General features: G+C 48.9%; 1 protein-coding gene across 1 annotated transcript in view; it reads left to right on the forward strand.

Annotated features, from left to right (window-relative positions):
* Window positions 1-22,638, forward strand: part of CPAMD8 (C3 and PZP like alpha-2-macroglobulin domain containing 8) — a 100,158-nt gene that overhangs the window by 63,103 nt on the left and 14,417 nt on the right. Inside the window, exons 23-29 of the mRNA XM_082623069.1 lie at window positions 1,583-1,634; window positions 8,472-8,770; window positions 9,379-9,604; window positions 11,236-11,412; window positions 14,694-14,775; window positions 21,312-21,468; window positions 21,599-21,673. Coding sequence (XP_082479195.1) covers window positions 1,583-1,634; window positions 8,472-8,770; window positions 9,379-9,604; window positions 11,236-11,412; window positions 14,694-14,775; window positions 21,312-21,468; window positions 21,599-21,673 — 1,068 coding nt within the window. The remainder of the gene's footprint in view (window positions 1-1,582; window positions 1,635-8,471; window positions 8,771-9,378; window positions 9,605-11,235; window positions 11,413-14,693; window positions 14,776-21,311; window positions 21,469-21,598; window positions 21,674-22,638) is intronic.

Raw genomic sequence — 22,638 nt, forward strand, 5'->3', positions numbered from 1 at the left:
ACAGGTGCCTCCTGGACTCATCAGTACAGACCCAGGATGGATGACGCCCATCTCTGCAGCTTCAACAGAGGACTGGGGGCGGGGGTGGGGGGAAGAGGTGGATGAGAAACTCTAACAAGAGCTGACTGTTGAGTAGCACTGAGAAGATGCCAGGCTCTGTCTGAAATACACCTAACCCTCACATCACGGTGAGGTCGGTGCCTTCATCACCCCCATCTTAGAGATGACAAATAGAGGTCCAGAGAGGTTAAGTGAGTGGCCCTCGGTCACCCAGCAAGGAGTGGGTGTATTAGTCAGGGTGCTGCGGATAAACAGAACCAATAGGACATATACGTTTCTCTAGGAAGAGATTTATTATAAGCAATTGGCTTACACGATCATGGAGGCTGAGAAGTCCCCATGGAGTCTGAGAAGTCTGCCATCTGTGAGTTTGAAGGCCAGAAGCATCGAGGGCAGAGAAGATTGATGCCCCAACTCAAGCAGTTTGGCAGAGAGGGAATTCATCCTTCCTCTGCCTTTTGTTGTATTTGGGCCCTCAGTGGAGTGTTTGGGGGCCACCATGTTGGGGAGGGCCATCTGCATCACTGTCCACCAATTCAAATGCTGACTCCTTTAAGACAAATCCTCACAGGTATGCCCAGAAGTAACATTTGGCCAGATGTTTAGGCATCCCCTGGCTTACACAAGTTGGCAGATAAAATGACCCTCACAGTAGGAGGAGCTGGGACCCCAGGAGGCTGCCTGGCTGTGGTGGCCAAGCATTAACCGTCTGAGGTCTGACCTCAGTTGGCCCCAGCTCACCGATTTGCTGATGGCGCTAAAAGAGATCTGGAAAAGCGAGAGCCCCACGGGGGCCGTTCTGGTCAGACGAAAGCCCACAAGGTGTATTGGGTTAAATTCTCAGTGCTCCCTTTTAAGGGAGCAAGCCAGGACTTCCCTGGCAGTACAGTGGTTAAGACTCCACACTTCCACCGCAGGGGGCACAGGTTCGATCCCTGGTCAGGGGAAGTTCCTCATGCCGCGTGGTGTGGCCAAAAATAGATAAATTTTAAAACTAAATAAATAAGAGAACAAGCCAGCTGCCTTCTATTATTTGGGGGACGTTGTGGAAGGGGTGGAAGCAGGAGCATGATGGACAGGAGACAAGGGATGCATCGGACAGTGGGACAGAGACCCCGTCCTTGGCAGACCTGGGTGCCCCTTTCTCAGTGCTCTTGGACATTGGATGGGGCCTCAGATCATGGCAGCCTTCGAGTCATAGCGTTCTCTGCCCAGAGGGCGAAGCTGGGCTTGGAGCTGGGCCAAAGGAGTGGCTGGGAGGGTAGGATGGGAGTGTGAGAATCATGATAAGTCTAGGAGCAGTTGATGAATTTGTTTGACTAGAGCCCAGAGAAGGGGAAGTGAGCCTCAGTTTCCCTATCTGGGCATGGGAGGTAGGTGACCTGGTCCATCTCTGTGCACCTGTGGTCGTGGCATCACCCTGTGGGATCCACACTCAGAGCTCCTGCCGTTGGAGGGTGGCTTCGCCCTTGTGCTGGCTGCTGCCCCCCATTTCTCAGTTCTCCCCATTTCTCTGTTTCAGCCTGAAGGAGCCCCCCGGTCATACACCTACAGCGCTTTCTTCTGTCCCAATGGTGAGTCCCCATGCCCACCCTGCCAAGGACTTTGGCCCTTACCCCTGCACTTTTGCAGCTTTCCTGCTGCTGAGTGGACACCCACCATCCCTGGGAGCTGGGAACACAGCAGCAAAGCACTGACATGTCCCAGTTGGGGGCACCTGTAAGCCAGAGTGAGGACTGGGCATCTGCCACGCAGGAAGTGAGCACATACGATGGTAGACTGCAGGCATCAATGAGAAGAGACTGCTGTCAGGGGTAGGGCTGTCCTTGGGCCCTGGGCTTCTCACCCAGGGTCTGGGGAAAGGAGGTCTTAGAGTCACATCATGGGGAAGCTGTGGGAATGAGGGTGATCCAGAACCCCGGGATAGCAAAGGAGGATGTGGGAAATCAAGGTGGGTTCCAGAAAGTGTGAGATCTGGGGTCCACCTTGATCCCCTGAAATTGACATTATACCTGCCCACGATCTGTGAACAGGAAATGGGCACAGAGTGCCCAGTGGGTGGAGTGGCCAGACAAAGGCCTGTCCACACCTCTGCCTTGTGGGGTCAGGGCAGTGCTGGGAGGAACATGAGTCTGAGCTGCCTATGGGAGGGTCTGCCCCTTCCCCATCCAGTCCCTCCCCAAAGAGCCCTCCAGCTTGGAGGTTGGGCTGGGCCTGGCACTGGGCACTCACCTGGCAGGTTTTGCCAAGAGACACAGCAGAGGATCTGAAATGGAGTCCCCTGGTGATGCCTACCCCCTAGGTGTACCACCTCCTTGGTCCCAAAGCATTCAGGACAACAGATCCCCTGACCCACAGCACACTCTGGACACAGGCTTCCTTTTAACATCCCCCCCTCCCTTTTTTCAGTAAATAGCAATACATCACATATGTGCTCAAATGAGTTTTGACAATGGTGCACAAGCAATTCAATGGAGGATGGAGAACCTTCTCAACAAATGATGCTAGAGCAATTGAACATCTATTGGCAAAAACATGAAATTCGACGGAAAGATCATACCTTATACAAGAATTAAGAATGGACTTGAAGATATGGGGAGGGGGAAGGGTAAGCTGTGACAAAGCGAGAGAGAGGCATGGACATATATACACTACCAAACGTAAGGTAGATAGCTAGTGGGAAGCAGCCTCATAGCACAGGGAGATCAGATTGGTGCTTTGTGACCACCTGGAGGGGTGGGATAGGGAGGGTGGGAGGGAGGGAGACGCAAGAGGGAAGGGATATGGGAACAGATGTATATGTATAACTGATTCACTTTGTTATAAAGCAGAAACTAACACACCACTGTGAAGCAATTATACTCCAATAAAGTTGTAAAAAAAAAAGAACTCAAAACGGAGCACGAACTTACATGTAAAACTGTACAACTTCTAGGAAAAAAAAACATGGGAGGAATCTTTGGGATCTAGGGCTAGGTAAAGAATTCTTAGACATACTACCAAAAGTATGAACGACAAAAGGAAACATTGATAAATGGACCTCATCAAAATGAAAAATGTTTGCTCTGTGAAAGATGCTGTTAATGGGGGGAAATTCAAGTTACTGACTGGAAGAAAATATTTCCAAACCCAGATCTGACAAAGGACTAGGATCTAGAATATATAAAGAGCTCTCAAAATTTAACAGTAAATAAAACAAACAATCCAATTAGAAAATGGGCAAAAGAAATAAACAGTTCACCAAAGAAGATGTACAGATGGCGAATAAACACATGAAAAGGTGCTCAACATTGTTAACCATTACAGAAATGCACATTGAAATGCAGTGAGTTATCAGTACACACCTACCAGAATGACTAAGTAAAAAGTAGAGATAGCACCAGAAGATGGCCAGGATGTGGAGACACTGGATCTCTCACACATTGCTGGTGGGAATGTAAAGTGGTACAGTCACTGCTGGTGGTTTCTTAAAACAGTTTGGTGTTTTCTTAAAAGACAGCATGCCATCAGCATACCCACCAGTAACTACACTCTTAGGCATTTATCCCAGAGAAATGAAGACTTATGTTCACACAAAAACCTGTATACAACTGTTCATAACAGCTTTATCTGCAATAGCCTCAAACTGAAAACAGTCTAGATGTCCTTCAGTGGGTGAATGGTTAAAAAATTGTGGTCCATCCATATCTTAGAATACTATCCAGAGTAAAAAGGAAGAAACTATTGATAACATGCAGCAACTTGGTTGAAATGGATTGAGTAAAAAAAAAAAATCCTAAAAGGGTACATAAAAGATTCTGTTTATATGACATTTTTGAAATGACAAAATTTTAGAGATGGTTGTCATATTATTGGTTGTTAGGGCAAGGAGAAAGGGTGTGGGTATGATGATAAAATGGCAACATTTTTCTCCCATAAAATAAAATTGGAGAAATCTGAATGAGGATTGTAACAGTGCCAATATCCCATTAGTGATACTATACTAGAATTTTGTGAGATGTTACCATTGGGGAAACTGGGTCAAGAGTACACAGATTTCTCTGTGTTATTTCTTAGAGTCACATATAAATCTATAATTATCTCAGTAAAATTTAAATTAAAAACGTTTTTAAAAAGCAATGCCTGGGGCCTCCCTGGTGGCGCAGTGGTTGAGAGTCCGCCTGCCGATGCAGGGGATACGGGTTCGTGCCCCGGTCTGGGAGGATCCCATATGCCGCGGAGCGGCTGGGCCCGTGAGCCATGGCCGCTGGGCCTGTGCATCCGGAGCCTGTGCTCCGCAACGGGAGAGGCCACAACAGTGAGAGGCCCGCATACCGAAAAAAAAAAAAAAAAAAAAAGCAATGCCTGTGTACAAATACCATATGATTCCACTTATATGAGCTCCCTAGAGTAGTCAAAATTATAGGGTCAGAAAGTAGAGTGGTGGTTGCCAGGGGCTGGGGGAAGGGGAAATTGGGGGGTTATTGTTTAATGAGTATAGAGCTTCAGTTTTACAAGATGAAAAGAGTTCTTGAGGTGGATGGTGGTGATGTTTGCACAATGTGAATGTATTTAATGCCACTGAACTGTACACTTAAAGATGGTTAAGATGGCAAATTCTACATTGTGTGTATTTTACCATAATTTTAAAAATTGGGAAAGGAAAAAGCAATACCTGTGTATTAGAGAAAATTTAGAAAGAGAGAAAGACAGAAACTATCTCCTCTGGTTCATACCCAAAGATGACTTCTTTTGACATTTTGTTGTATTCACTTTCATAGGATTGATTATTGTTTGTTTTAGCATAGTTGTGACTCATGAGCTACGTAATTTTATATCTTGCCTTTCTCACTTAATGTATCCTGAGAACTTTTCCTTGTTATTGTAAAGTCGTTATAAACAGCATTTCAAAACAGCTTCAGTATGCTCCAGCAAATGACTGCTCCAAAATTTGATCATTATGGAACATTTTGAAACATTATTGGACATTTATATATTGTTTGTACTTCTTATATCATAACACTAGGCCAAATATATTTGTATTCAAAGTAAGGTCAGTAACATTTTAACATGCTTATTAAGGTGTAATTGACATACAATAAATTGGACATATTTTAAGGGTGGTTTGATAAATGTTGACATGTGTGTACATCTGTGAAGCCATCACCACAATTAAGATAATGAAGATTTCCATTAACCCTAAAGTCACATCCCTTTGAACTCTCTCACCCTGTCCACTCTTGTCACTAGGGAACCACTGATCTGCTTTCTTTCTCTATAGATTACTTTGCACCTTCTAGAATTTTACATAAATGGAATCATATGGAATGTTCTCTTTTTGTCTGGCCTCTTTCACTCAGCATAATAATTTTGAGATTCAACCATACTGTGTGTGTCAATAATTCAGTCATTTTAAGGCTGAGTAGGAGTCCATCGGATGGATGTGTCACACTTTGTTTATCCATTCACTTTTTGAATGTTATTTTTTCAAGTTATTTCCTGTTTGGGGCTATTTCATATAAAGCTGCTATGAACATTCATGCACAAGTCTTTGTATGGGTGATGTGTTTTCCTTTCTCTTGAGTCAATGTCTAGGAGTGGAATAGGTAACTCATGTGGTAGGTATGTGTTTAACTTTTTAAGAAACTGTCAATTGTTTCCCAAAGTGGTAGTACTATTTTGCATTCCCACCAGCACTGGATAAGCCAGTTCTGCCCCATTCCTACCAACACTTAGTATTGTCTGTTTAATTTTAGCCATTCTAATAGGTGTCTAGTGGTATGTCATTGTGGTTTTAATTTGCATTTCCATCATGACTAATGATGTTAAACATCTTTTCATATGCTTATCTGGTATTAGTCTATCTTTTTTTGTGAAGTGTCTTTTAACCTTTTTAAAATTGAGTTGTTGGGAGTTCCCTGGTGGTCCAGTGGTTGGGATTCAGTGCTTTCACTGCCGTAGTCTGGGTTCAATCCCTGGTTGGGGAACTAAGATCTCATAAGCCGCATGGTGCAGCCAAAGTGAAATAAAATAAAATAAAATTGAGTTGTTTATTTATATTGAGTTTTGAGAGATTTTTAAAATATGTTCTGGATACAAGTCTTTTATCAGACAAATGCTTTGCAAAGGTATTTCTCCCAGTCTGTGTCTTGTCTTTTCATTCTCTTAATAGTGTCTTTTTTTTTTTTTTTTACCCACACTCTTTTTTTTTTTTAACATCTTTATTGGAGTATAATCACTTTACAATGGTGTGTTACTTTCTGCTTTATAACAAAGTGAATCAGTTATACATATACATATGTTCCCATATCTCTTCCCTCTTGCATCTCCCTCCCTCCCACCCTCCCCATCCCACCCTTCTAGGTGGTCACAAAGCACCGAGCTGATCTCCCTGTGCTATGCGGCTGCTTCCCACTAGCTATCTAGTTTATGTTTGGTAGTGTATATATGTCCATGCCACTCTCTCACTTTGTCACAGCTTACCCTTCCCCCTCCCCATATCCTCAAGTCCATTCTCTAGTAGGTCTGTGTCTTTATTCCCATCTTACCCCTAGATTTTCATGACCCTTTTTTCCCCCTTAGATTCCATATATATGTGTTAGCATACGGTATTTGTTTTTCTCTTTCTGACTTACTTCACTCTGTATGACAGACTCTAGATCCATCCACCTCACTACAAATAACTCAGTTTCATTTCTTTTTATGGCTGAGTAATATTCCATTGTATATATGTGCCACATCTTCTTTATCCATTCATCTGACGATGGACACTTAGAAAGCCCAGAGATAAACCCACACACATATGGTCACCTTATCTTTGATAAAGGAGGCAAGAATATACAGTGGAGAAAAGACAGCCTCTTCAATAAGTGGTGCTGGGAAAATTGGACAGGTACATGTAAAAGTATGCTTTTGCACAGCAAAGGAAACCATAAACAAGACCAAAAGACAACCCTCAGGATGGGAGAAAACATTTGCAAATGACAAAGGATTAATCTCCAGACTTTACAAGCAGCTCATGCAGCTCAATAACAAAAAAACAAGCAACCCAATCCAAAAATGGGCAGAAGACCTAAATAGACACTTCTCCAAAGAAGATATACAGATGTCCAAGAAACACATGAAAGGATGCTCAGCATCACTAATCATTAGAGAAATGCAAATCAAAACTACAATGAGATATCATCTCACACCGGTCAGAATGTCCATCACCAAAAAATCTAGAAACAATAAATGCTGGAGAGGGTGTGGAGAAAAGGGAACACTCTTGCACTGCTGGTGGGAATGTAAATTGAAACAGCCCCTATGGAGAACAGTATGGAGGTTCCTTAAAAGACTACAAATAGAACTACCATACGACCCAGCAATCCCACTACTGGGCATATACCCTGGGAAAACTATAATTCAAAAAGAATCATGTACCAAAATGTTCGTTGCAGCTCTATTTACAATAGCCAGGACATGGAAGCGACCTAAGTGTCCATCATTGGATGAATAGTGTCTTTTAAAGAACAGGAGGTTTTCATTTTAATGAAGCCCAGCCTATCACTTTTTCCTTTTATGGATTATTTTTTGTTGTTTTATCTAAGAAATTTTTGCCCAACCCTACATTTTCTTCTCAAAGTATTATAGTTTTAGGTTTTACATTTATAAAATGGCTATGATCTGTTTTGAGTTACTTCTTGGAGCCCATACAAGGTATGGATCGGTGTTCCTTTTTATGCCTCTGGAGGCCCAGGTGTCCTGGCATCATTTGTTGAAAAGACTTTTGCTATTGAATTGCTTTTGCACCTTTGTTGAAAATCAGTTGCTCGTACATGTGTGGGTCCATTTCTGGACTCCCTGTTCTGTTCCATTGAGCATTTGTCTATGTTGACACCAATGCTACACTCTTGTGATTGCTCTAGCTTTAGAGTACGTCTCAGTGTCAGAGGGTGTGAGTAAACTTGGTTCTTGTTTATCAACGTTGTTTTGGCTCTTTTAGATCCTTTGAGTTTCCATATACATTCTGGAATTAGCCTGGCAGTTTCTTCAAAAGACTCTGCTGAGATTTTGATTGGGATTGAATCGAATCTATAAATCAGTTTGGGGAATAATTAACATCTTTGCAGTATTATCTTCTGACCCACGAACACGCTCTAGCTCTCCATTGATTTGTGTCTTTAGTTGCAGCAGCATTTGGCAGTTCCCAGCTTATGGGTCTTGCACGTCTTTTGTAGGATTTATCTCTGTGAGCATTTCATCTTTTGTGTGCTATTGACAAAACGGTCATTAAGCCAGCTCCGTTCCACCATGCTTCCTGCAGCTTCATGGGGGAGCCACAGTGAGGCTGGCCCCCTGAGGTCCCAATGCTCAGCTCTGGGCATGGGCGGGGAGTGGGGGTAGGATGCTTCGGTGCCCCCTCAACACCCCTTCTCCTTCCCTCCATCCAGAGAGAGTCCACATCTCCACACCCAACAAGTACGAGTTCCAGTATGTGCAGCGGCCGCTACGCCTCACCCATTTTGACGTGGCCGTGCGAGCCCACAACGATGCCCGCGTGGCCTTGTCCCCAGGACCCCAGGACACGGCGGGCATGATCGAGATCGTTCTGGGAGGGCACCAGAACACCAGGTCCTGGATCTCCACCAGCAAGATGGGCGAGCCCGTGGCCAGCACACACACAGCCAAGATCCTCTCCTGGGATGAATTCAGAACATTCTGGATCAGCTGGCACAGCGGACTCATCCAGGCATGGCTGGGCTTGCCTGGGGTGGGCACGGGAACCTCCTGGTCCTCTGGCATTGTTGCTTCCTGATACATGTGGTAGTGGTGGGGAGGAGAGAGGGGAAACACAAGGCAGCTCTCAAGTTACTCATAGTCTGCCTGGAGTTATGTACAAAAAACAGGTGGTGAGAGCTGTGGCAGAGGAAGTGCCCAGGGATCTGGGAGCTGAAGGGTGGTGGGTGGTCAGGGAGAAAGAAAGTGGATAGAACAGGTAAAATGGGGACTGTGGACTCTTTCTGGGCCAAGCAAAGGAGACATAGAAAAGAAGCAGCTGACACAGTTTCCTAGAGGAGGGATATAGCCAAGTGGGGTTTTGAAGTACAAATAGAGGAGTTTGCCAGGCATATGCTAAGATCCAGAGGTTCCAGGGAGCCCAGCGACTTTGGAACCTGCAGATGCCACACTTGTGTCTCTGTTGGGTGTTTCATGAACAGTGCGGTCTCTAGTTTCTTTCATCTCTGACCCCTTGAGAACCCCGCCCCAACCTACGAGCGTGGCCAAGGCCTCTGACCATGTCTGAGCACAGCTTCACACTTCCTGCCAGCATCCAGCAACATTGGCCTCTTTTTCCAGGTTGGCCATGGTCCAGAGCCATCCACTGACTCTGTCATCATGGCCTGGACCCTCCCCAAGACACCAGAGGTCCAGTTCATCGGTTTCTCCACTGGCTGGGGTTCTGTGGGCGAGTTCCGCATCTGGAGGAAGGTGGAAGTAGATGAGAGCTACAGCGAAGCCTTCACCCTGGGGGTCCCACACAGCGCCATCCCTGGTTCCGAGCGTGCAGCCGCCTCCATCATAGGTGCGTCTGCCCTGCAGCCTGATTTGGGGAGGACAGGAGCAAGAAGCCAGGCCAAGGGACAAGTGTTTACTCTGGGCTCAGTCTCATACCAGGCTTGCTGGGGACCTGTGCCCCGGGGCCTCCAGCCACACACCCACTCACCTGACAAGCAGCTTCTAGTGCCTTCTCCATGCTGGGCGCTGGGGCCAGACTCAGAGATGACCTCAAACCCGACCTTCAGGGCTTCCTAGTCTCACTGAGAAGGCAGGTCCTTGCCCTGTGTGGGGCGACAGGGAGGGTGGGTGGTGAACTCCATGTGGGCAGTGGGTCTGGGGTGATATATAAGAAGGTTGAAAGGCCAGGTGAAGTTAGCCAGGTATGGGGTGGAGGACGGGGCTGCTGGATGTCCAGCTGAGTGGGCAGGACCATTTCAAATGCTTAGAGCATTTACTGAGCAGGGGTAAGAGGCTGTGGCCAGGGATCTCTTGGGCTGTGGATTGTCTCCCATAGTCCAAGCATGGGAGTGGAAAGTGGGGACTGTGTGATCCATCTAGTGCTGGGAATTGGAAGGGTGAGGTGAGGGTGAGACGCCAGGAGGAGGTGGACAGACCTGAAGGAGGAGGCCTTGGGTCTCTCTGACATCAGAGGATGGAAGCCCTGGGGCCTGGGCAGGGTGGTGGTTGTGACCAGATCAGAGGATATTGGAATTTATGACTTCTGAAGCATGAAATCAACTCAAATGTGGCCTTGGGGATGAGTGGCACAGATGGAGGTGAGGGATGTAGGGGAGAAAGCAGATGGACAGCAATGGAGAGGAGGTGAAGGCAGGGACTTGTGTGCTAGTCAGTGTCATCAGCACAGTGGGATGGAAGGTTGGAGAAGAAGCTGGAAAACCCAGAGGAGGGTGATGAGAAAGTAGCCAGGTAGGTCCTGCCACAAGAGGAGGCTGCAAGAGCAGTGGCAGCCTCAGTGGGGCAGGAGGAAATGTCGAGGAAGGAAGGGAGGTGCAATCAGGGGACAGTGGGGATTCCGGAGGGCCCATCAACAATGTTTGGGGCATAGAGGCCAGGGAGAGGAAGACAGGGTACTGAAGGGATGAGAACACAGTAGGTCAGAAATAAGAGAAAAAAAGCACTTTTAAAAATACACCAACAATACCACACATGTAGGAAGAGTTTTACAAAAAATCTAAATACTCATGGTTAGAGAGAAAATCACATTTCATATTGGAAGTTAGAAAAAATATTTAGAATGGAATCACATGGCTGGATTGACATCTTAACATTTGTGGGATGCAGCCAAAATTGTACTAAGAGGGAAATGTATAGCCTTAATTGCACCAGAAAAAAAGCCAGAAAGGAAAGAGCATTTAACATAATGAAAAGGTAGAGAAAGAACACCTGAGTTAAAACTAAAGAATACAGAGGGAGGTATGGAGGAAAGGGCCAGCGGGTGTTCACCAAAACCAGGAGACCAAGCAAGCTGAGTGGGCAAGAGTGCAGCCCAGTTTCAAAGGGCAGCACTGGCAATCAGAGGATGGGTTGCTGGTGTTAGGCCACAAGTGGGCTCTCTGTAAGGAAAGCTGTCGGTAGGACAGCCAGGGCACTGGGTGAGGCCAGTCCCCAGCCCATCCTTCTTTTTCTTCCCACCAGGAGATGTCATGGGGCCAACTTTGAACCATCTCAGCAACCACCTGCGCCTGCCCTTTGGCTGCGGAGAGCAAAACATGATCCACTTTGCACCCAACGTCTTTGTCCTGAAGTATCTCCAGAAAACCCGACAGCTCAGCCCTGAGGTGGAAAGGGAGACCACTGATTACCTGGTGCAAGGTACTGGGGGACACTGCCTGGGTGGAGGGTGTGGGGCTTCAGGTAGCCTTGACCGTGCTGGGGGGCTGCTCACATGCCAAGTGCGGCAGATGTAGAAGAAGGCAAAGAAGTGGGTGAAAGAGGCCACTCTGGGTGGCCTGATGGGGTCCCTGTTAATAGGAACCTGGTATCTGCACCTGTTAGGAAAAGGCTCTGAATGCTGGTAATCAGTTTGGGGAGAGGAATAGCATCTTTTAAAAATGTAGATATTTTGAACAACCAGAGCAGTATAATAGCATTATAAAAAACATCTGGAAAGGAAAAAAAAATCCCTATAACCTCCCTGTCTTGCTGGCTCTGGGTTTACTCCTCTGCCCTCCAGAAGCAAAGATTAGCTTTGCCACTCTTGGTGTCTCATAACATGGCATCCTATGGCGTGCCCTCCACCCCCACCCCCGCACTGTGTGCATAAGATTCGTCCACTGGGCTGTGGGGACCTGTGGTCTGTTCACCTTCATTGCTGTGTGGGGAGACCATAGTCAGTGTGTCTGTTGACGGGCTTTGGAGCAGCTTCCAACTCAGGGCTTTTAGAATCGTGCTGCCATTAATCACCCTCTTAGTGTACTTGCTGACAACACATCCAAATTTCTGTGGGGTGAAATCGCTGGGTCTCAGGATGTGTTCAGTTCATAATCACTTTGGAGGTTACACTATTTGTTCATCACGTGCATTTATGGAGCACAGCATACTGAATTATGCTCTTGGACATACTGGGGTTATTTCCAGTTTTTTTTTTTTTTTCTAAATAATGCAGCACTGAACATCTTCAGAAATAAACCACCAGCACTGAACTTCTTCAGAAATAAACAAAGCAGCATTGAACTTCAGAAATAAATAACACAGCACTGAACATCTCCCATTGCCATGACTCAGGTCCTTAGGGTAGGGAACAGCCTTATGGCGGAGGGGGTGGAGGCGGGGGGGCGGACAAGGCCTCTGAGTGCCCTGTCTCACCCACTTTGCACATCTAGGCCCCACAGGTAGGAGGAAGGGGGTGGGAGGCTGGAGGTGGGGTCTCACTTCTGTCATGGATTCCCACTCTGTGTCCTCGGGTAGGGCCTGCTTTTCTCAGTAACTTGGTTTCCTACCTGTGTAACGAGGGAGTTGTCAGTTGATCCCAAGGTCCTGGGGCCTCCTGGGCTCTGCTTCTAGCCTTGGGCTGGAGCTGAAGTGAAAGGAGCGCATGGAGGGGGCTGGACCCAGCTCTGAAGCTGGCATCCATCTTGTGCCAGGCATGTGCCGCTCCATCCATGCTGCCCTGAGTTGCCTTCCCGGCAGCCTCCACACTGATGGTCCTCATTTCCCAGATGAGCAAAGTGAAGCTCCTGGGAGTGAAGAGGTGCCCAAGACCTCATAGGGGCAAGTGGTGGGGCTTCTCAGACTGCAGGCTCCCCTGGATTGGGGCACGAGGGGCAGCCAGGGCACTAGACCCAGCCAGAGGGAGATGAGAACCCACGGGCACAACCTTGGAAATTTCTGCCACCGAAAAGGACCCGCGGGTGCCTGGCTCAGACGATGCTGGCCCCTATCAGATGGGGAAACTGAGGCATGTGAAAATCTCGATTCCTAAGGCGAGTCTAGGGTCCCTGCCTCCTGGCCCGTTACGGTTCCTGCAGTTACTGTACTCCAAGGGCAGTCCTGATGATCTAGAACCATCTGTCCTTGTGGATGAGAAAAATGAAAAAACTTACTCTGAAGAACGTACAACTCTCAGATGAAAAGAGAACCAGGGGTTGCCATGGGCTGAAGGTTTGGCTTCGTGAAGGCTGACCGCAGACTGCCCAGAACCCCAAGTCTGCTTGGTCCATCGTGGGGACGGGGGGCTCAGGTTGTTGTGCTGTGAAGGTCTTGGAGGTGGGTGGGCCCTGGCCTCCCAGGGCCAGGCATACCTCAGTGGACTCATCTGGGCTCAGGCCCTTGAACGCCACCCAGAGTGCAATGACCTGTATGGGTGAGTGGCAGCCTGGACCCCCCCCCCGGACAGCCAGACCTGATGCTTATCAGCCAATTGGCCTTTCAGACTCAACAAGCCCCAAATTAACCCCCGAACCCCTGGTTTTCTGGTAAACCTTTGGTGTTAGTTTTCTGGGGCTGCCGTAACAAAGTACCACAAACTGAGTGGCTTAGAACAATAGGACTTTATTCCTTTATGGTTCTGGAAGCCAGAGGTCCAAAATGAAGGTGTCAACAGGGTTGATTCCGTCTGGAGGCTCCGAGGGAGCATCTGTCCCAGGCCTCTGTCCTGGCGGAATTCTGGTGACTCCAGGTGTTCTTTGGCTTGTGGACACATCACCACGCTCTCTGTCTCCATCTTCACAAGCCCTTTTATATCTGTGTGTTTCCCTTTCTTTCCTCCGAGAAGGACACCAGTCATTGGATTTAGGGTCCAGCCTAATCCAGGAACATAATTCCATCTGCAAAGAACCTCACTCCCGATAAGGTCACATTTTGAGGTTCCAGGTGGACATTAGTTTGGTGGGGGGGACACTGTCCACCCACTTCAGAGTTCCTCCTGCCTCTTTCCCCACCTTCATGGGCACAGCTCCGTCCTTCCTGCCTTTCAGGCCGCAAACCTTGATGCCTTCAGCATCCTTCTTTTTTTCCTTCACATCTTATTCAGCTAAGGCAGCTCTGCCTATACCGCAGAACCCCTCCCTGCCTGTCCCCATCACCCGCTCCAAGCCATTGTCATGCTCGCCTAGACAGTCCCCACCTGCCCAGTTTCTCTGCTTCCTTTCTGGACCCTACGATCCACCCGCTACATTTGTCCCCTCACCCCTCCCCTGCTCCCCTCACCCCCTCCACTCATGCCCCCTGCTGCCCTCACAATAAGACCAACCGCCCATCCCAGCCTTGGAGGCCCCAGTAGCCCACCTGACCTCCCTCCCTCTCGTCCCTCCTTGCTCCCTTGCTCTGGCCACTCTGTGCTCTGAGCAAACCAAGCTCGAGGGCGCCTGGAGATGGTGCATTTCACTGACCGCCCCCTGCCCCAGGTACGACTGAGGGGCCGGTGTGTGACCAGGAGTCACAAAGGGGCGATATCAGGAAACAAAAGAAGAATAAAGTAGAGGTTTCAATCCCCCCCAGCTGTGGGTGTAGGGCAGTTTCAAGGACCCCAGCTGTGGGCATGGGGCAGTCTCAGGAACCCCTGATGTGGGTGTGGCATTGTTTCAGGGTCCTGGGGTAAGACGTTGGCTGGCCAACCATTCATCAGGATGCTGTTCCCTCTTCTTGCCCCACAGGCTACCAGAGACAGTTGACCTACAAGCACCAAGATGGCTCCTATAGTGCTTTCGGGGAGCGGGACAAGTCGGGGAGTATGTGGTGAGTCCTCACTCCCCAGGCACGGCTGCTGAGGTTCTTCCACTTGAAGTCACAGCCTCGTGTCCAGCACAGCGTAGCCAGGACCCCTGGGGCCTGATCCCCAGGGTGATGAGGAGCCTGCATGGGAAATGGAGATGGCCATGGTCCTAGCCCCTGGGGTTTAGAGGTCTGGATTGTTGGGGGGGGCGGGTTCTGCCTGGCCTGTGCATGGTGGAGCTGGCAGCAGTGACAGTTACTATTACTCCTTCTGCTGTTGTTGCCACAGGGCCCAGGAACTGAACCCCTGCCCTCTGGCCCCTTGAGGATGGGTCCTGGCGCTCTGGTCCTCCTCAGAGCCCACTGGACCCAGGAATGGGGTGACCCTGAGCAGGAGGGGATGGGCTGGGAGAGGCCAGACCACTGCCTTAAAGCTGGGTTGTGGGGTTCTGGAGGCACGTCCTGGGGTCTGGTTTCCCTTGCAAGCGGCTCCCTCTGGCTTTCAGGGTCAACCAGAGCAGGGAGGGCCTGGGTGTACCTGGATCTTATTCCCTGGGATCTTTGGGCCACAGCAGTTCTTGGCATCATCAGGGATTTGCCTCGTCCACTTTGGGGCTTACTGAGGAAGTGGGGCACCCCGAACTTTCTGTCCCTAGTGGGGCGTCCTTCTCAGAGCAACACCCTGATGGCGCCTGCAGCAGCTATGGGCATGGAAAGTATCCAGTCCTTAAATCAACAGTGTCCACTGCCCAGCGTCAGTGCCAGGGGCCGGGGGTATAGGGACACGGCTGGCTGAGCCCACACTGTGGTGCAGTGTCACTCGCTTGGCTCCCAAGGGGCCCAGCCTCGATGACCTGCTCAGCCCCCAGTCCCCAGAAACCAATCATCTGACCCAGTTCTGGTCCCAGGGCCCTGCATTGCTGACAGCCCATGAGGCAAGGCCACAGTCACGCACTAGCAAGCAGAGGCCCCCACCCCCTGCGGGGTTGGCCAAAGCCACTGAGTCACTCTCTGAAAGCTGGCCAAGTCCTGGCAGCTCCCAGAGGCCTCCACCAGTCAGAAATAGTGAGCTGTGACCTTTGTATGCCCTCCCACAGTTCACACACACACACACACACACACACACACTGAGCAAGAAAAGACCAGTTCTACTGTGGTCATGGAAATGTGACACCCAGCAGCTTGCCTCTCCCCCTTAGCCTTGTGAAACCTCCCTGTAGGACAGAACTGTAGGATGCACAGGACAGTGGCAACAGCATCCACCCTGGGACTGGGCAAACCCAGGCTCTGTCTCGTGTGAACTGTGGCAGCCTTAGACCAGATGCTCAACTTCTCTGAACCTGTTTTCTCACCACGCATCCCTCTCTGGACTGGGATCTGGGAGGCAATAGGATAAGGGTGCAGGCGTGCTCATTACAGTGCCAGGTACCCATTGGGATGGATACCCTATTAGCACCTCTCCCTAAATATTTGGCCAGGGAGTCCAGGATCCAGTCCAACTTCCTCAACTTCCTTAAAACTCAGGATCTGTTATAGATAGGTTCCGGTGCATCCAGTGTTCATTCATTCATTCATTTGTTTGTTTATTCAAGTGTCTACTATGTGCCAGGCTCTTTTCTTACTCCTGAGGGAACAAGAAAGACATTGTCCCTGCCTCCAGGAGCTCATTGCCCAAGAGAGAGACCCTGTACAAGATGTAATGGTTATCTACTGCTGTGTAACAAGTTACCCCAAAACATAGCCGTTTAAAACAAACATTTAGTCACAGTTCTGTGGGTCAGGAATTCAGGAGCAGCTTAGCTAGCACTGCTGGCTCAGGATCTCTCCCAAGGTTGCAGTCAGGGTGTTGGCTGGGGCTGTCATCATCTGAAGGCTTGACTGGGGCTGGAGCATTTGTTTCCAAGTTGGTTCTCTCACATGGCTATTGGCAGGAGGCCTCAGTTCCTCACTGAAGACTATCCCATAGGGCTGCTTGAGTGTCCTTACAACATGGCAGCTGACTTCCCTTTGAATAAAAACTCCAAGAGAGAAAGCAAGGAGGATGCCACATGCCTTTTATCATCTGGTTTCCCAAGTCATACTGTCACCTCCACTGCATTCTACTTTTCAAAAAATTTTATTTATTTATTTATTTTTGGCTGTATTGGGTCTTCGTTGCTGTGTGCGGGCTTTCTCTAGTTGCAGCAAGTGGGGGGCTACTCTCTTCATTGTGGTGTGGGGCCTTCTCACTGTGGTGGCTTTTCTTGTTGCAGAGCACGGGCTCTAGGTGCGCAGGCTCAGTAGTTGTGGCACATGGGCTTAGTTGCTCCACGGCATGTGGGATCTTCCCGGACCAGGGCTTGAACCTGTGTCCTCTGCATTGGCAGGCGGATTCTTAACCACTGCGCCACCAAGAAGTCCCCACCACATTAAGTTCTTTAGAAGCAAGTCACTATGTACAGCCTATACTCAAGAAGGGGAAAATTGGGTTCTACTGCTTGAAAGGAAAAGAAGCAAGGCATTTGTGGATATATTTTAAAGCTACTACATCACCTATATAATTTCTCATATCTATGAAGCATGCTAAGGGGGTAGGGTATGATGAGGCACACAGTTACATGGGGTGGTCAGAAAAGGTGCCCCTGAGGAGGTCACCTGAAGAAGATGAGAGAGGAGCTGTATGAAAATCCAAGGGGAGAACATTTCAGGCAGAGGGAACAGCCTGTGCAAAGGCCCTGAGGCAGAACTGAGCTTGATGAGTTTGAGCCACAGAAGGAGACCAGTGTGGCTGGAGCAGCACAGATGAGAAGGAGAGTGGCCTAACGTGAGGGAGGTGAGGGTGGCAGGGCCAGACTGAGCAGGGGGAGGAGTTTGGATTTTATTCCAGATGGAGCAGGAGGGCTTAGAACAAAGCATGGCTGTAATCTGAGTCATTCTGGGCTGTGTGTGTTTAATTAATAGAGCTTATTTTTGTAGAACAGTTTTAGTTTCATAGAAAAATTAAATAGGTAGAAATGGCCCTCTCCCCTACACACAGTTTCCCCTGCTGTTAGTGTCCTGCATTAGTGATGTACATTTGTTATAAATGATGGACCAGTATTGCTACATTATTATTAACTGAGGTCCATAGTTTAGGGTTCATGTTGCATAGTCTATGGGTTTGGACAATTAAGGTGTCATACAGAATAGTTTCACTGCCCTAAAAATCCCCTGTGCTCTGCACGTTTGTCTCTCCCTCCCCCCAGCCCCTGGCAACCACTGATACTTTTACTGTCTCTATAGTTTTGCCTTTTCCAGAATGTCATAGAGTTGGAATCATTCAGTATGCAGCCTTTTCAGATTTCTGCTTTCACTCTGTAATATGCATTTAAATTTCCTCCAGGTCATATCGTGGCTTGTTAGCTCATATTGTGGCTTGTTAGCTCTTTTTGTTGCTGAATAATATTCAGTTTTATGGATGTACCACAGTTTGTTTATCCCTGTTTGTGTTTTAAGATGGAAAAATAAAGAGAACAGTGGGGGCTTCCCTGGTGGCGCAGTGGTTGAGAGTCCACCTGCCGATGCAGGGGACATGGGTTCATGCCCCAGTCTGGGAAGATCCCACATGCCGTGGAGCGGCTAGGCCCGTGATCCATGGCCGCTGAGCCTGTGCGTCCAGAGCCTGTGCTCCGCAATGGGAGAGGCCACAACAGTGAGAGACCCGTGTATTGCAAAAAAAAAAAAAAAAAAAAAAAAAGAGAACAGTGTAGCAGAATGTGGAAATTCCACAGTTCCCAGCACAGGGGCAACTAAGTTCCATCTTGGCCCCCCAGTGTTTGGAATTTCCAAACTCTGCTGCATACAGAGTAGGTGATGGGGCAGGGCTGGGCTGGTGGAAGCAGTGGGAGCCATGGGGTGGCCTGGCTGACACAGGAGCCATGGGGGTAGAAGGAAGAGGATGGATTTGAGGTATCTTGGAAGGAGAGTGGCCAGGACAAGCTGACTCCTGGGTTTGGGGTACATTGTAAGGTTAATATTTCAGGTTTCGGTGATTCACAGAAACAGAGCTTGGAGCCACTTGATTTTCTTTCTTTTTGTTTTTTCAACTGTATTAAATAACAGAAAATTTACCGTCTTAACTATTTTTAAGTATACAGCTAAGTGGTATTAAGTACATTCATACTGTTGAGCAGCCATCACCACTGTCCATCCCCATAACTCTTTTCATCTTGTAAATCTGAAACTCTATACTTATTAAGTGCTAACTCCCCATTCTCCCCTCCCCCCAGCCCCTGGCAACCACCATCCTACTTTCTGTCTCTATGATTCTGACTACTCTTAAGTGCCTCATAGAAGTGGAATCATACAGTGTCTTTTGTGATTGGCTTATTCCACTCAGCATAATGTCCTCAATGTTTGGCCCTGTTATAGCACTTTGCAGAGTTTCTTTCCTTTTCAAGGCTGAATGATATTCCATTGTATGGATATACTGGTGTCGGCAGGTGAGAGGACCTTGGTCCTTGTCTTCTTTAGAGAAAGAATTCCACAAAGAGACTTTGTAAAGCAGAAATACACACCCAGAGAAGAGTGCAGGCATCCTCCCTGACAAGGAGTACACCAGAGAGATGATTTAAATCACTTATATGGGGGCAGTTTTTCCAGGTTTTTGTTTCCCTCTCACCAATCATCTTTCTTGGTTTTCCACATCTGACCTGACCCAGGGCCCTGCCTGATATGCGCATGCATCTTTTAGCCAAAATGTATTCCAGTGAGGGGGGTCTCAATCTGGGAGATTGACAGAACAGAGATTATGGGTTAGTGCTCCCTCCCTTTTTGATGCCCAAAGGAGCTTTTTTGTGCATGGGCAGTTGGGGAGGTCTCCTTGACCTCAAGAATGAAAGATGTGGTCATCTTATCTTTTTACTCCAGCAGAGCTCAGCTCGCCTCTGCTCCTGCCACTACCTTTCCTGTTGAAATATCAGGGGGAAACAAGTTTCAATTTACTCCGCTTGACAAACGCCAGCCACTCAGCCCAGGGGCCCATCTACATCCTACCTCAATACCACATTTTGCTTGTCCCTTCATCTGTCAGTGGACACTGGGTTGCTTCCATAGTTTGGCCGTTGTGAATAATGCTGCTACAAATGTGGGTGCACAGATATCTCTTTAAGACTCTGCTTTCATTTCTTTTGGGTATATACCCAGAAGTGGAATTGCTGGATCATGTGATAATTCTATGTTCAATTTTTTTAGGAACTGCCATATTGTTTTCCACAGTGGCTGTACCACTGTCCATTCCCACCAGCAGTGCACAGGGGTTCCAATTTCTCTGCATCTTCATCAACACATGTTGTTTTCTGTGTTGTTTGGTTTTTGTTTTATAGTAGCCATCCTGATGTGTGTCAGGTGGGGGAGCCACTTGATTTTGAAAAGGATGAATTACTCTTTCATCCTGAGTTGGGGTGTTTCCCCTGCTGATAGTTCTGCTGTTTGTCCCTCTTGGCTCCCTGGTTTCCATCTGATGGTTCTCCTGAATTCATTTTTTCATTCATTCATTCTCCAGCTTCATCGTCTCCCATTCAGGGTGCACTAGCAACAGTTGGGCTGGGGGATGGGGTGGACAAGGGGCAGGCTGCAGAGATACAGATAGAAAACAATGACACAGAGGGAGGGCCTGGGGGTCCAGAGGCAGCATGCCCATCACAGAGTGGAGGTGTCTGAGAGGCTTCCTCTGGGGAGAGACCCCTGGGTTGAATACTGAGAGACAAGTAAGACTTCATCCTGTAAAGAAGGGAGATAGGAGCATGGTGCATCCAGGGCCTGGGTAACTGAGTAACTGAAGCTAGTGGGTTGGTGGGATGTTTTCAGCTGCAAACAAAAGAAAACTGTCTGAAAAAGCAATTCTGAACATCTCCTCATACCATAGAGCTGGGGAGGCTCCAGGATTGGCCAGTCTGGCAGTCCCACAATCCATTGGAGTTCCTGGTTCTTTCCCTTGGTCCCTGTGGCCATCCTCGGCACAGCGGCTGCTCTCCTCATGGTGGCAGAATGGCTGCAGCTGCTCCCAGCATCACCTCATGTGCCTATTCCAAAGCCATTTGCAGGTCTGGGGACTGGAAGGCCCATGGCTGTGGCTGGCTAGGGCTATAGAGGAGCCCAAGTGTCCAGTGTACCTGGTTGCCGGCTTTTCCTGGGATCTCTCAGCAAGACCTGGGATCTCTTGGGGAGTGTTTATGGAGGAGCAACAAGGAAGGTCTTCTGCACATGGCGGGGGCGGTGGGGGGTGGGTGGGACTGGACCAGCTCACAGAAAGGCCTTGAGTGCCAGGCAAGGAGCAGACCCGGGTGCTTCTAGTGGGGAGGGAGCAAACGGGGAGGCTGGGCTCCATCATCAGGTCCTGCTGGGTGCCCACACACTTCCATCAAGTGCTCACAACAGCCCTGCGAGGGCAGGCTGGACCCTCCTGTCTTGCAGAGTAGGAAGCAGAGTCTTGGATGATGTGGGGAGCGTGCCACAGTCCCTGGCGGGGCACATGGGAGGTGACTCTGTTTTGCAACTCCCCAGCCCATGGCTCTCCCAGCCCCCACCTCATCCTGTTTCAGGCTCACAGCCTTTGTCCTGAAGTCCTTCGCCCAGGCGCGCAGCTTTATCTTCATTGACCCTCAGGAGCTGGCAGCCGCCAAGGGCTGGATTGTCCAGCAGCAGCGGGCAGATGGCTCCTTCCCGGCGGTGGGCAGGATTCTGAACAAGGACATCCAGGTTGGCAGCCTCCCAGCCTCCTCCTGGGGTCTTGGCCTTGCCCTGGCTGCTCCCCAGTGTTGTCTGGGCCCAGTGGGGGCAGGGGGCTGTCCCCTCTGGCTTGGGATGAAGCCTACAAATCCTCTTACAGGGTGGGATCCACGGCACAGTCCCGCTGACAGCCTACGTGGTGGCAGCGCTCCTGGAGATGGGCCTGGCCTCGGAGGTAAGCTCAGGGGGCCTGGGAGATGCCGGGGGCTGGAGGAGCGAGCAGACAGTTTTGCCCTGCAGGCCAGGTTGGCCATCTTCTGGCCATCTTCAGCTTCTATTTATTCCTTGCTGCCCCTCTTCTGCTCATTAGTGAGACTTTTTGATGCTTTTCAGTGGTCACAGAACATCCAACTTCTTGTGGCCTGAGCAGAGGTGTGAGAGATTCCAGCAGTAATCACAGGGGACATGCGTGTGGGAGAGTGGGGTAGGGGTGGCTGTATCCTGAGTACGAGCCCTCCCAGGACTGTCCACAGCCCCCAGGCCCAATCGGAGAATCATTTTGGGCCCAATCAGGTTCCTGGCCAGTGCCCCATGGGCTGGCTTCAGGGAGCCCTATACAAAATGTTGGACTCATGAATGCTTTTGTGGGGAAGAGTCTAGAACCTTCAGGGACGGTACTAGACCCAGCAGGGCTTAGGTGTCCCAAGGAACTCAAGGGCCATCGTCACTTCTGTGAGGCTGTCCCAGCTGGATGCATGTCCCCTGCAGTGAGAGCTTAGATGGATCTCAGCCGCTGGGGTAGGGACTCCACCATTCCTAACCTGTGTCAATTCTAAATCCTCTGGTGATGAATTGTGAATTGTGGTACTTCTCAGAATTTTCAGCCTCACCATCCCGATTTGACTGTGTCTAGGCTTTGGTGTGACCTAAGACCCTCCACATCCCACACGCTTTGCCCAGAAAGCCCCTTGCTTGCCCTGTGTTAAGGGGCTGAATTGTGTCGCCCCCAAAATTCATATCTTGAAATCCCAACCCCCATCTTAGTCAGCTCAGGCTGCCATCACAAAATACCACAGAGTGAGGGACTTCAACAACAGACATTTATTTCTTATGGTTCTAGAGACTGGAAAGTCCAAGGTCAAGGTTCTGGTCGATTTAGTTCTTTTTTTTAATTTATTTTTTATTTTTGGCTGTGTTGGG

Source organism: Mesoplodon mirus (assembly GCF_964341445.2).
Source record: "Mesoplodon mirus genome assembly, chromosome: 5".
Taxonomy (NCBI): Eukaryota; Metazoa; Chordata; class Mammalia; order Artiodactyla; family Ziphiidae; genus Mesoplodon; species Mesoplodon mirus.